The sequence below is a fragment of the Opisthocomus hoazin genome, chromosome 3, assembly GCF_030867145.1.
Source record: "Opisthocomus hoazin isolate bOpiHoa1 chromosome 3, bOpiHoa1.hap1, whole genome shotgun sequence".
Lineage (NCBI taxonomy): Eukaryota > Metazoa > Chordata > Aves > Opisthocomiformes > Opisthocomidae > Opisthocomus > Opisthocomus hoazin.
Window position 1 is genome coordinate 3,128,745 of NC_134416.1, and position 14,487 is coordinate 3,143,231.

At 46.0% G+C, this 14,487-nt stretch overlaps 1 protein-coding gene across 14 annotated transcripts in view; it reads right to left on the bottom strand.

The window, feature by feature from the left end:
* ADGRB1 (adhesion G protein-coupled receptor B1) overlaps window positions 1–14,487 on the bottom strand; it is a 289,625-nt gene that overhangs the window by 122,101 nt on the left and 153,037 nt on the right. For all 14 annotated transcript variants that reach the window (XM_075415464.1, XM_075415468.1, XM_075415463.1 and 11 more), the window contains 6 exons: window positions 13,533–13,727; window positions 12,419–12,487; window positions 8,531–8,639; window positions 7,498–7,641; window positions 4,090–4,165; window positions 63–165 (listed from right to left, as the gene is read on the bottom strand). In XM_075415464.1, coding sequence (XP_075271579.1) covers window positions 63–165; window positions 4,090–4,165; window positions 7,498–7,641; window positions 8,531–8,639; window positions 12,419–12,487; window positions 13,533–13,727 — 696 coding nt within the window. The remainder of the gene's footprint in view (window positions 1–62; window positions 166–4,089; window positions 4,166–7,497; window positions 7,642–8,530; window positions 8,640–12,418; window positions 12,488–13,532; window positions 13,728–14,487) is intronic.

Here is a 14,487-nt window from a genome sequence, read left to right on the forward strand (position 1 = left end):
ATTCCTGTCATGCAGAAGCAAACACAGCTGTGGAATGGTGCCCGTTCCCAGGAAAGACTTACGTTGTACAGGTGGGAGAATTCAATTTCCAAGGGGGTGAGGAGAGACCGGGGAAATGGCTTTACAGTCACGGAGATGACTTTGGAGTTCAGAACAGTGCTGTTCCTGGGAAGAAGAAGGGAAAGATGTGCTTTAAAGGGGACTGAGGGAGGTTTGCAGAGTGGTGAACCCCACTGCATTTGCCACTGGTAATACAAGTGTATACAGTGCAGAAGGAGTTGGCCCCATTACTTAAAAATATCATCAAAGACACTTGCTGCTGATGGACCCCATCCTCTGCCCCTTGAGCTCCCCTCACAGCCATTCTACATTTATTCCTCCAGAAATCAGACCATTTTACGAACCATACAGACCCATACCCATAAAGTGATTAGACTTAGAGTCTGTATCTATCCCAGTAATAAAATGGTCCTGGATCCATTTTATGTCCCTGACATGAGAAAACAGAACTCATTTCATGCCCTTCCAGACCCCCTCTGTTTTCCCCCTCAAAGCCTGACTTAATCTGCACTGCAGTAAGAGTTGGGCAGGGGCATAGTGGCCTTTAATAGTGTATCCATGGGGCAGTGTATGATCCCATCCAGTTCACTGCTTCCAGGCACTGGTGTGTATCTCCAGCCTCTGAGGAATAAATGTGGATGGAAAGAGGCCAAACCTTTCATGTGGATGTCTAAATGTCTGCGCCCAGCCAGACACTCTAACAAATCTGTCATCCCTAGGAAATTTGGCTGTCAGGAGGGGCCAGAAGGTAGGACAGATCTCCCATACTTGTGCTTCTTCTTCCTGGAAAGCCAGGACCTCTGTAGGAACTTCCCTGAACACTGGACATCTAAATAGATAAGGGTTCCTAGTGTTTCCGCAGCCGGAAAAGACTCGGGTGTTTAAATAAGCAAAAGTTTAAACTGGCATTTGAAAATACTGCCCCTCAAAGTTTACCATGCAGGAATGAGTAGCAGGGTGATTGCCTATCATCATGCTGCTCCTAGGCCTTCTGGCACCCATAGGCGAGGGAAATCTTTCCCCATCTGAATCTTCATCAAATCTACAGGCATTGGCAAAACCTTTCACCTGTCTTTCTGTGTCCTATCTTCCTTTTACAAAATAATTACATAGAAAAGATTTGCACTTGCTTAACAACAACTGGATTGTAAGAAATCCAAAACAAAGAAACTTGGAATTGTCCACGGATTTATAAACTGATGCGCAGAAAGCCACTATTCCAGCAACACCAGAGGGACAAGTAAGATTCTTTTAGTAGGGTAAAGAAACAGAAAACCATATTTTCCTTAAAAAAAAATAAGAAAAAAGAAAAAAAGAAAGAAGCAATATAGCACAATTTCTTCTACAAAGGAAGAGTAAAGGGGGAAGTCAATGGAAGTAAATGTCAGCCCTAAGCTTTGAAATGTAGGTAGCTGTAGATAAGCTAAAACTGGGAGCTGCTGAAAGGTAATCACCAGTGCATGTCTTCATTAGTAGCTGGGTCTGTAAGGGTCAGTTCTTGGTTCAGTGCCGTTGAATATTTGCATGAACAACCTAGACAACACAGAAACCTCCTTTCGAAGGCTGCAAACCATGCGAGAATTCACGTAGTAAACAAAAGCAGAAGAAACATTTGAGTTTTCAGTGTGGCAAGTCGCTAGCATGCAGAAGTTACTTGTGTGCAGACTGTGAAGGTTGCTTAATGGCCAGGTAGTCACAGCCCAACCAGAAGTTATTCCAGTGCATCCAAGAGTCAGGAAAGGCATCTGAGGTTGGATCGTGCAAGGTCTGTGTGCAGAACTACAGGCTCTGCTCTGGGGAGCAATGACCCAAAAAGTACCCAAGGAGACTGGCTTCAGCGCAAAGAGATGCGACAGAAAGGGCAGCAGTGATCCTGTGCAGGAACAAGGAGACGAAGCTGTCATCTTCTCTCTGTCGGGATACCACTGTACTGTTGGGTTCAGTTCCACTTCAAGACAGGAAAACAGTGGAGAGCATTCAAAGGAGAGACACAAAACTGATCCAGGTGCTGGAAAACCAGGCAAAAGCTTTTCTGTGGAAAGGCATGTCTGACAGTTCATCTCACGTGGGGGATTTTTAAGTCGCCCATCCAAAGGCCCAGTGCCTTAAAGTGAAAGTAAGACAAATTCAGCCTTAAAGTAAGAGACAGTCTCCTAGCAAAGAAGGTAATTAAGCATCTGAGCAGCTTGCCGGGGGAGGTGAGGGACTCAGCATCACAGGGAATCTTTCAGGAAGATGAGTTGTCTTTCGTAAAAGCGTGTCGCAACCCAGCTTCTGGGAAGAAAACAAAACACATCACGATTTGGCTTGGACAGGAGATCAGATGAGCTTAGAGAGCTCCTGCGTGGCCATAAAGAGTGTGCAAAGAGCTATAAACATGCTGTTTGGTACATGGGGCTGTCAGATGTAAGATTGTTGTCTCTCCAATGCATCCTCTGCAGCAGTGCTTGGCTGGGACCAGGCACCACTCACCTCCCTGGTTTGCAAAATCAGGCGTCGTGTGCATCCCATCTCAATTGCCACAGCTGCCGAGAACCACAGGGCTCTCTGGATCTGAGGGGACAGAGTGACGTATGGCTCAGATAAGGAATTGCTGCTTGGAGGAGGTAAATTGGGACAATTAGGAACAGCTCAGCTGGTACTGTTTGTTGAGCTAAATTACATTTTTTTTCTTTTAGGGAACAACCACTCTGCATTGAATCAATGTGGTCAAACCCAGATTCTGGGTTCTTCTTGCTTGTGTGTACCCAGTAATAGCTGTTTTCTTTTGTGGTCAGAAATATTTTAACCCCATAGGCAGCTGCTATGCAGCTACATGGTTATTTAAAGACATTCCCCTTTTGCTGCATCCATTTGCACAGTGGTGAAGTAAGAGGTATTGTTCTGCTGCTTCTTTTACTGTCTTCTTTTTTTCCCTTGTCTCTCTGCGTGTGATTCAGGACTTTGGGTCTTTTTAAAGAGAGACTGTCCTTTACTTAAGGAATGTCTTAAATCAGATGTCCCGTGGGAATGCTGTTCAGAGTCTGTGGCTGCTGCAGCTGCTGGTTATCAGAGCTCATTCACTGCTTGGCCAGAGAAAGCTGAAATACCACTGGATCATTTGAGCCAATGATGTTTATTGCCCTTCTGATCTAATTCCCAGTGCTGTAATGGAAGATATTACAGAATACAGTTGGCTGACTTGCTAATTCCTCTCTGCCCTCACTTGGAGCTCTTTTGCCATTGCCAGTGCTAAATCTGTAGGTATTTAAATGATTATCGGTGAGGAGAGATGCCCTGGTGTTTATAGTAAATGGGCTCACGCTAATCAGTGCAGAACAGATTTAGAAGGTGCCTTAGGATGCTTAATTTACTGCCTCAGTACTGGCCTTGGAAAAAAAAAGAACAAGATAGCAAGAGAGAAAGGGAAAGGAGAGAAGAAAAGGAAAGGGAGTGCTGAACACAAAAGCTTCAGTGCCTGAGGCAGTTTGCAGCAGCCGGGAACATGGTAGATATGTGCAGCCAAGCATGCTGTTACGCTCCTCTCCACTTCCCGAGCCTGTCTTCTGCCATGATGCTCTCAGAGGGCTTGGCGTGGCTGGCAGCTCCCCAGTAGCTTGGGAGGACCGGGGCAGCTGAGCATTCCCCATCTGCCAAGCCCCCCAAAACCCCTCGTGACAAGGAGGGCAGTGTGGGGATCCATTCCTGGAGCACAAAGGGTGGCAGGCAGCTGGCAGGCATGGATGTGGCAGCAGTAACATCACCGTGCCTCCTCTCATATCTGGGGTGCACAGCACTGCACACGGATGGAGAAAACCACCCTGCCCATCCAGCAAGCGATGTCTGCGATGCCTGAACCTGGCCCCAGCTGAACATGCAGCATCAGTCAACGAGGGTCAAAATATTTCCACTGACGAGTCAAAGTCTGTCTTGTTGCACCCAGTGACCTTTGCTATTTCCCTGCAAGATCAGGGCTCTGCAAACAGAGGGATAAGTAGGAAAGCCTGGTGATTTGCCAGCTGCTCACCCTCCCAAGGCAGCCCTTCTTACCTCTGGAGGGAGAGGATGTTGCCCATGTTCCGGTACAGCACGGTCCCCACCACGAAGACGGAGGAGTCATCTGTCTCTGTAGGACACCAAAGGAGAGGGAAGAAGACAACAACACTGAGATAATCGGGATGTCAGCTATCCCCTCTGGACACCCAGGTGCAGAATTAGACCTCGCATGGAAGGGTCTCTGTAGAGGCATGGCCAATACCGGCATCACTACAGTGGGACGCAGTGCCTGCTGTCACCACCCTGGGTCTCCATCAGTTCCAAAGAAGGGCTCAGTGCCTGTGGGGTAACCTGAAACACCAGGTGTCTGCCCTCACAGAAGGCTCACTCATCCTGAGTGACCAGCCTTGTACTCCCCCATTCAGAAGTGTCACTAATCCCTCTGACAGCACCACAGTGGGCAAATCTGCGAGGCAGAAAGATCTCTTGCAGCCACCCAGAGGCATTCAGACATGGCCACAGCGAATGAGCCATCAGAGAGAAGAGCTGCCTTTAGGCCAACAAGGGCAGCCAAGAAGGAGACATGTCCCATTGCATCTGGTCTGACCCACAACTCAGTGCATTGCCTCAAGAGACCATGGGGGCCATGGTCCCAGATGAGCCTCTGAATCATCTGTGTGACCTCTGGGCACGTCACTTTACCTCCACCTCTTCCTCCTCTGCTGCGCGGTGTTCAGCTACAAAAAACAAGAACTTCCCTGGAAGAAGCACATGCAACAGAAGCAGCCTTGTGGCTGAATTTTCAGGGGGAGAAAAAGTAAGTGGCTGGGTGAAAACCAGAGCTGAAGAAGCCTGGGGAAGCATCCTGAGGTGGGACTTCTCTGATGTCTCATACTGAGGTTGAACTTACAATGCGCCTGCTTCATCAGTACAGGGCAGACACAGCTCTGCATGTCTGTCTCCCTCTTTGTCAATCTGGGCTCGAGTGAGATAGCTTGTGAAAACATAACTAGAAGAGACTGACAGACAGACTTGCAGAGCAATTGCATAAGCCTTGCTTCTGTAGGAAAGCCATCACAGCCTTTTGGCCTTTCCCATCAACCCCTATGCAAACACGGATCCCATTCCCTTCGAAGAGAGTTTTCCCTCCTTGTGCTCACAGGATGCATTAGGGCATTTACAGAAGCAATGCGTGGTCCTATGAGACTGTGAACAAGCAAAACCCTAAGCCCCACAGGCTGGGTTATCACAGCATCCTCCCAGAAAGGCAAAAAATCCTGGTTGTAACAGAGGTGGAGTCTTGTCTCTTTTGGTCTGGGACAGATCCTTCATAATGCAGCTGCCCATCAATCCTAGTATATAAAAATATAACCTTCTGATGTTCTACCCAGCTGGAACAGCATTGCGTCAGCATTGGCACAGTCTGCAGCCCAAGAGGCGCACCACCCAACTACAAAATTTCGTGCTGGCCCACTAAAATCAACTGTGCAAAGTCAGCTTCTAGCAGTCAGGGGATCTGGTTGTGGTTTCACCAAGCTGCCTGTCCCCATCACTTTGCTCAGGATAGTTGCCCCTATTCCCTGTGGCCAAAGAAAGGTGAGGATCAAAACTAATAGAGGTGCATCTCCACTGCTAATTGCTGAGCAACCCCTCAAAAACACACCACCAACACAGGATACTGAACAAAGCAGAAGCAGCAGAGCCTTGTGTGGCACTGAGGAAACCACGGAGAGGTGAAGACTGGTGGGAAGTTGATTCTTCAGAGTAGATGTCACCTTTTACTTCCACAGCTATTGCTTGGGGGTCCTACAGCAGTTCTGTGTGAGGGTGCTTCTAACAGAAATCTGGAAAACTGCACCATGGGGAAGTAAATGAGGACTCTAGAACAGCCCTCAGCCCCAGAGCAGAATCAGCGCTGCCCATGGCCGGTGCCAGCAGTTTGCCCAACAAGTGACTGAAGGTTTCCAAAGGTCAAGGCTCCACAACATCTTCAAACAAGCTGTAATAACCCTCCCAACATGTTCCAACTTCACCCAGGAAAATAATGCTGTCTTCTAAGCACAACAAAGCCCAAGGAGTGCTGGACATGATCCTTGCTCTGCCAGTGACTCACTGTTTACCCTTGGGGGTGTCATTTAACTGCTCTTGTCTTCAGATTCACCAAGTAGAAATGATGGCTGCTTTGTTTCTATCCCCAGTAGGGGAAGCTGTGACAAGAAGTCCTGGTATGACAAGAAGAGGCCAAAGATCTTCTGACAGCAACAACTTACAGTCTCCTGCCTCAGTCCTGGGAAGGACAGCACAGCCTAATGCAGCAGCCAGCAGCTTGCTCTCTCAAAGCCACTAGCAGCACACACAGCACCAGGACATCTAGAAGGAAAACCCGGTTTTCCCAGCAATAGGCCCAACTTGGGCTCCTACTTTTGAAAAGTCAGGGTTCAGTCCTGCCAGATGCGAAGGCTCTCTGCCAGATGATGAGCACCTTAAATGTATTGGTTCCTGGGACTCACACCCAGGTAAAGGCCGGATGCTCCAGCACAGCATCACAGAACGCTTCAGGTTTCCTTTCGGACCTGGTGGTGAGGCCAGCTTGACTGATGCACTCAGCAGTCCTGCCTCCACGCTGTAGCTCGTATCGATGCCCTGCTGCAGATCCAGTGACTTCATTAATAAATGCTTATGCATTTCATTTCTGAGGGCAGTAAATTTCACTTCCATAAACCCACAATCTATCAAAGCTTGTCCATGCGACAGACCCAGACCCATCGGTTGCTCACCCTGATATGCTGATCCCCAGCTACTTACACTTAGATGGCTCTGTCAGGGCTGGGTCCAGTCTTGGAGGGCATCTACAACACTGTTTGCCTACAAGGCTATGGAGATAGGTAGCAGAACCGTGCCTCTATTACCTTTCTTGAGCTGGTTAACCATTCTTGTTTGGTACCCACAGAGACAACTACTGTTCACTACCCCTAATGGCAACTCGGCATATTCAGGGAGGCATAAGAGACTCATTTCAGCACCCAACATGGCATGCAGAGGATTGCAGACCCAGCTGAGCACCTACATGCATCAGAGATAGAATGACCCAGCAGACACAGGGATATTTCCATTTCTTCCCAGGTTCAGAAGCCTTGGAAGAAGCAATCATCAATGGACTGTCGCCCTGAGTTTTTGTGCCAACTCCTGCTCTAAATATGCTGCTTATTTAGAAGAAGATATACATCCACATCCAGGCACTAAGTCTGCCCCTGAACATTTGCCAGGAGTTTAGGTTTTACTCTTGGTCAGGCCATATCTGAAAGCTTTATTTGCACTCCGCAATGCTTTTGGTGACCAAGATTTTGTGAGGAAACTTGACTGAATTGGAAGGAGAATTTGAAGACCAGCCAAATGGAAGCAACCTTTCTTAGAGAATGAAGAAGGAATTTTCATCTAGAGCGCCTTGGCTGTACTGCCTACCTGTCAGCCCTGAAGACAGGAGGCTTTTGGAGACAGTGACTTTGTCCTCTGAGTTCTTGGCCCAGTCCACCATGCCCCTCCAGCCTTTCATGGGGAAGGTGATGTCAGTTGCTGCATTAGCAGGCAGTTTGTGAATGCCAAGGACTAGAAAGAAGCAAGAAATAAAACCAGTAAACAAAACCAGTCTCAATAAATTCACATGTGCTGAAAAACCCATTGGAGGGAATAGTGGGAAATTAGATAGCAGAATGAGTGAGGCTGTATCTTGATAACTACAGGAGCGATACTATCTTCAAGTAATATATATGCATGAAGGAAGATGACACTAATTCTCAGGGATCGAAAAGGACCTGCCTGCACTAAACCTGGCAGAAAAAAGGTCAGTCTACCCCAGCATCCTGTCCCCAGGAGTGGTCAGTAGCAGCTGCTTAGAGAAGAAGTGTAAGAAAGAACGGAGCAAGACATCTTTTGGTCTGTCTTCTCAACTTCCAGAAATCAGCAGGACTTCCTCAGCTAGTGGCTGTATCCAGACCATCAACCTTCACAGCCACCAATGGACCTCTCCTTTGTGCATTTTCCTGATCCCATCATGAACCCATCTGTACTTTTTGGCTTCTGCAACATCCTCTGGCAAGAAGTTCCATGCTGTGGTTGTGCATACAGCATAAATCAAATACTGCCTGCTGTTTGCTTGCTGCCTGATCACTTCATTGGCTGCTGCGCAGCTCTTGTGTTAGAAAAATAAAAGGAAACAACTAATTCTGCCCAGCTCATCATCTGTTCTCCATTCATGGTTCTATAGATGTCTCTCAGATCTCTCCATGGACATCTCTTCCTCACATTGAAGTCCTAAATTATTTGGAGAAAAGCCACCCCGTATTTATGATCATCTACGTCTTTCACCAGACCTTTTAATGTTCTACCACCTGCTGCCTTCCCTTCTTCCCTCCCCACAGCCCAGGTTATACATATTGCACAGTAATTACATCTTTCTGGGGCCTCTACCCAACAAGAGGAGTGCAAATTGACTCACCCAGATTGTCCGTCACTTGGTAGGAATCCCGGAAATCTTTCATGCGAAAGCCAATGACATCTATGAAATCCTCCACAAGCCTGAACAACTCCTTGGCATTTGGCCCTATCTGCAGAGAGGGGGAGAATATTTAGTAGCACAGATAGTAATGAGCACAGCATGAGTTTCTCTGAGGGCAAAAGTTTCTGTCCTCACACACATACTGAAAGCATACACCTGATATAACAGAATATTATGCGGCTGTGAAGAATGAGGACTGAGAAATCCTAAAAGGAAACATAGAAAAATAAAAAGAAAGAGGCAAGAAATAATATGGCGTTCAGTTTGACGAAACAGGTTGGAGGGCAATATCTCAAACCAAAGCAAAGGCAATATCTGAGACTCTCTAGAGAAGAAGATAACCCACCCATCTCCTTTCCTTCCCTAGGATTACCTCTACTACCAACAACCCCACCCAGAGCAGATAAGACACTGATAATGTTCATTGTGGTCCTGTTCTTGCAGTTAATTCAAGCAGAGAAACACACTAGGACAAATTCTTAGCAGCCATGATTTAATGTAGCTCTTCTTTCTTTCCAAGTCCATTGACTGCAGTATTTGGCCCAACCTAGCTGTCAACAAGCCAGAGGCATTTGCAATTGTACATCCAGAGACATCGTACCAGAGAGTGAAGATATGTTCGTGTTGATGTATTGAAGCTTTGCCCTTTATCAAATTCCGAGAGGCTTTCCCAAGCCTTAAACTTCCCTGACATTCAGGTATTGCGATACTTGGCTGGAGAAAAATTTTTGGGTTACTTCTGATGATATACGTATGACATCTACTGAGAGGGAGCGCACAAAACATTACCTGCACCAGGTTAGTTAATTTTGCTACCACTCCACGGAAAGCAGCCACACCAAAGGACCTCCATGGTCTAATGTTGAATCCTAGGCACCAGATCACATAATCCTATCCAGAAAAGCACCATGGTTTGGTTTTGTGTTTCCCTGTTTTGCTGGCACGATCTCACTCTCCAAATAATCAAGTTGCTTCTGCTTTGGCTCGGGCTGTCTTGAAGCTTTTGCTTCTCTTTTTCCTCTTTTCCCCAGTGATAAAGGTGTTGGCAATAACTCTTCTTCACCTGTATTTTGCCAGGCTAACATGAGGCTGTTAAACGATAGCTAGTTTTCCAGTGACAGATTTCATAAAAGATAATCCACTTGAAATGAGTTGTGCTGACTACCTATCTTTTCCTCAAAGCACATTTGCCTACAGGGGCTTTTAGCAAATACCATAAGAGGCTGAAGAAAAGCAATTCAGCTCCTTACATCTTTTCCTATTCCACCATTTTCACGGCATTTTCAGTTCCTCACTATAATCCAGGCCTCTGAGATGGCAGAGCAGAGCTGAAGGGACAGCTGGGGACAAGCAGGACAACAGGATGGGATGAAGGTAGAAGAAAGGCTGATCCATTGAGTGTACAGGCAAGATGGTCAGGGGTGGCCATGAGTCTCTCTCGCGCTCTCTCTCTATCCAAAGCAAGTTTGTTAAGAATAAAACTGTACCAGGATCAGATCAAAAAGTGCTGCCAGTACAGCTGGTGTACACACAAGGGGGAGAAGAGAGTGAGGAAGCTATTTTTAACAGTACAGTTTTATATTCCATTACAGATTGAAATCACAAGGTCGGACTAACTCCAGGCTACACTGGCCATTGTCTTTCAGTTTTTTATCATATAATAGCCAGCACAATCTCCTCAAAAAGCATGGTAGCCCTTCTCTGAATACTTTTCTGCACTGTTTTGTTTTTTATTCTTTTTGAACAACTTCTGCCTGGGGGGGCCAGAGGGCACTGGGATATGAGACTCTGATGAAGTTGGGTTTAATTTTAATGAGCAAATTTGGAGCTGAAGACCTTGTTTTAAAAGAACTGGGTAATCTGGCAAAACACAGGGTGTGAGTTTGGTGCAGTAGCTTTGAGGGAGAAGGACAGAGCCTGCCAAAACCTCTGTTGTCATCCAAAGCCTGAAGATTTCTGTGTCCTGAAGTCATGGTGATGGCTGTCATCTCGATTCCCGCAAAAACATATGCCAGTCAAACGTTCTCCCCATGATGGTTGCACTCCTTGTGTAGGTTACAGTGATGCAGGCAGCAGGGTGGGCTATATCTATCCACAAGTGCAAAGAGCAGATTGTACCGGGAAAGCCAGTGGGAATGAATTGACACAAAAAACAAGCTGCAGCTGTTTTTAAGGGGAACGATAGGGTTTTCCTGTTGTCATGACAACTTCACAGTCTCCTCTGCTCTGTGCTGAAATATGTACACGCACCTGCAGAATTGAAACTGAGTATTTGGTCACAGAGTCACAGAATGATTGAGTTTGCAAGGGATCTTGGAGGTCACCTGGTCCAATCTGCCTGCTGAAGTAGGGCCACCTAGCGCCAGTTGCCCAGGACCATGTCCAGAGCGTCCTCTGTCCTGCCAGGAGCCAGACCATGTCATCCTCTTCCGAATGCAGTGGGAAAACACCAGATCTCAGGGAGAAAAGAAGAGAACGACAGGTTCACAAGGCTGCTCACCTCCTGATGGAGTTTTTGTTGCATGGAGGAAATGTATTCAGGTCCCTGTCTCACTTCTGGACTGCTAACAGTTATTCCAGCACTCACTGTTGAGAGTTTTTCCCAGAGGACTTCCCTGGTTGGTGTGAATATAATCAGAGTCTGTGGTTGCTTTTGTGCTGAGTGGTTTTTTTGACTGTTTGGTGTTTCCAGACCTCTCTGAGGAATATTGCAGTGGCAAAAGGTGGCTAAAAAGGAACTGCCATGTTCTGATCCATACCTCCCCGTGCCTTCCACAGGACTGATCTCTCACACAGGCTGAGTTATATACCTTGTCCAGGTTATTTTGTAAGCTGAGATGGTGTTTGTGTTCCAGTATACAATACTGAGGAATGGATGTAGAAGGAAGGAGCTTTATTATGGGCCCATCCACCAGAGATGTTGGTCTGAGGCAAGAACTATTTCACTCTGATTCCAACCCCAAAAGCTGTAATGAGATGACAACACCAAGCAGCTCAAAGGCTCTCCAAGGGAACAGCAAAAGGATGAGGAATAGGTCTGACACAAGCCCAAGCAGAGAGTTCAATGGGGGTGAAAGAGACAAGAGCCAAATAAGAGACAGAAAAACAACCACCTTCCCCCAGTACATGAGAGTTTAGCTACAGTATTATTTAGCAGGATCCTGAACCCTGAGAGGAGAGAAATAAAGTAAAATAGAACTGAACTCTTGCTTAGCTCGTGCTGAGCAGAACCAGAAGCTCAGCTGAGCAGAGCCCAGCTCTAAACTACGAAAATCCTATCTGTCCTGCATCTTTTCAGCCAGGAACTCCAAGCCATGTAATCCTGCCTCTTCGTCTTGGCAAGAGGAAAGAGTAGAATTATAGTAAGCCAGCAGGGTTATCAACTCCAAACCAAGTCTGACCACTAAGAGCTATCCAAAATATGGTAATCGCCACCATTCTTGTATAATTCTTCATGCAGAGGCTCTGTCTTAGAGCTGAGATCCTGTGGCTCACTGAGTTACTCCATAAATATGACACAGCCTGGCACTAAGCTCACCCACATGACCAGTTCCATGAGTCAGCTGATTGGGAGTCAACTCTGAAGCTGACCACAGCTGCTTGTCTGAGTTGTCTGTCTCTTTCATCACAAGGGTTTATCCAAGGAGAGCAGTACTGGTGGATGGAGATATTTTGTGGTCTGTGGCTGAACAGATATATGTTGCACACAACACATCGTGGGAAAGAAGAGCTAGGAGGTCATGTAGACACTTGAAAATTCCCCTTGACATGGCTTAAGCCTATGCTGAAAGCCTGTTTTGTTTCAGGGAAGGTGCTGAAGGTCCATACCAGCTGAGCTTCCTCCCATTTGTCCCGGTTTTCCTCTGATAAAAGATTGCTGATGATCTGGACAAAGTTCTGGAGATCGGAGACAAAAGAGGAAAAAAGAGGTGGTTAATCAAACTTTACCTAGGCTAGAAAGGATACAGTGATGAATGAACAACATGTGAGAGTCAGCGGTGCTCCAACAGGGATCTCATGGTCCCTTTCCAGAAGGACTCCCCAGCATTTCCTGGGCTTCTGCCCCCAAGAGTGAAATGGCCAAACAGGTCATAGTCAGGCCTTTTTCCCAAGGCCTTCACTCTGACTGCTATATCTGCTAAGGTGTTGGACTGGGAATATGTCTTGTATCCACTACTGAAGGTTTTTAAGAACATATTAGGTAGACGTCTTTCCGAAACTGGTTAGAAACAGATGATCTTGACTTTTATAAATCCTTTCTTATTCTGTTTTCTACTATTTCTGTTATTTCCAGCACAGGGAAACCTTATGATCCTCTTTAGTCTGTGACTAGGCATGAGAAATAGTGACTGATCAAGGGAGTGCTATGCATGGTAGTATCTTTGTAGCACACTAAGAGAAGGAATCAGATAACATATTTCAAGATCATCGATTTCTTTCTCTAGTTTTGCGACCCATTGCAGATCCTGTAGTATCAGTTTAATGTTTCAAGACATGAGGTGATGACCCATCCCAAGGGTATATCTTGTAGCCACTCCGCATGCAAGCGCTGAAAGTAAAACCCTGGGATGAGAAACCATCAAGGCATTCTCCCACATCAACATCCAGGTATCCAATACCACAGAATCATCTTACCTCTAGACATTAGACTGAAATCGCTTCCAAATAATGTTCTCATATCAATTAGACTCCACAATAAAATGCTATGAGGTTGAAATAGTTCAGAGTGACTTTGGTTTTCAAATTCTTAGTTTATAAGCCAGGGAGAACCACCTCACAAGGAGAGTTTGTTAACACACAATGACATTTCACTTGGGCAGAAAATACTCTGGCTTTTCATCAGCATTGTATCAACTACAAAGAAGATAATAAAACCTGAAGCCCGGTGCATGCACACACCTGTAACCTAGCCTTGTTCTCCAAGATATGCATCTCAGCTCACCTGCACATCCGCAGAAGTTGGGCTATGATAAGCCCTACGGAAGATCTCTGTCATGTTCCTGAGTATGTCAATGGTGGACAGTAAGTCCCCACTGTAACTGGTCCCATCCTGGGAGATTTCTACAAGGTTCTGGAGCACTTCTGACAGCCCGTCTCCCATCAACCCACGTTGAGCTTTGGAAAGATGTTCCCTGGTCTGAGAAATAGAAAGAAACATGACAAACACTTCAGTGACAGTGGAAGTTGAGTTTATGAGCTCATTGAAGGAATTGCTGCAGGAAGATTTTTGACCTTCCGTGTAATTCAGAGTGCAGATTAGATGAATCTGACAATCTTTGCCAGCCTGAGAGCCTGTGATATTTTTAAAATGCTAGGAGAGCAGAAGTGAAATTTTCTTTATGCCTACAAAGGAAAGTTTGTGTGTAGGTTCAGAACAGATTATTCTACTACACAAATGCTATTCGGTTCGTATGCCCAGAAGATTTTTGCCCCAAACCCTTATTTTCTTATAGCCAATTTGGAACTATTTTAGGACAGACTGTCGCTTGTCCTGAAGAGTAGAGGGAGGTTGTCATAAAGGCACTGCCATTTTAAGGCAAGCCACTGGAGATCAGCAGAAATTCATCACAACAATGATTTTAAGACTAATGAAAAATAAGTGACTTACTTAAAAGTGATGCATTCACAGAGATGCTTACTTATAATGTGATATGAAAGACCTAGTAGGACCTGGATTCTGCCAAGCTAGATGTTAAAATACCCTGTGAGGAATGATCCCTTGTCCATGGAGTGCCCATGCATCAGAAGTTAAGCAGACAAAAACAGTTAAGAGGAAAGCAGGGTAGAACTGGCATCTCCCTTTCACAGGGAAATGCTGTTTTCCTTCTTTTTTGTAACAACAGCAGTGTAACAAGCATTTGGGGGGATCCCTAACCTGCTGAGCTAAGAAGTCCGTC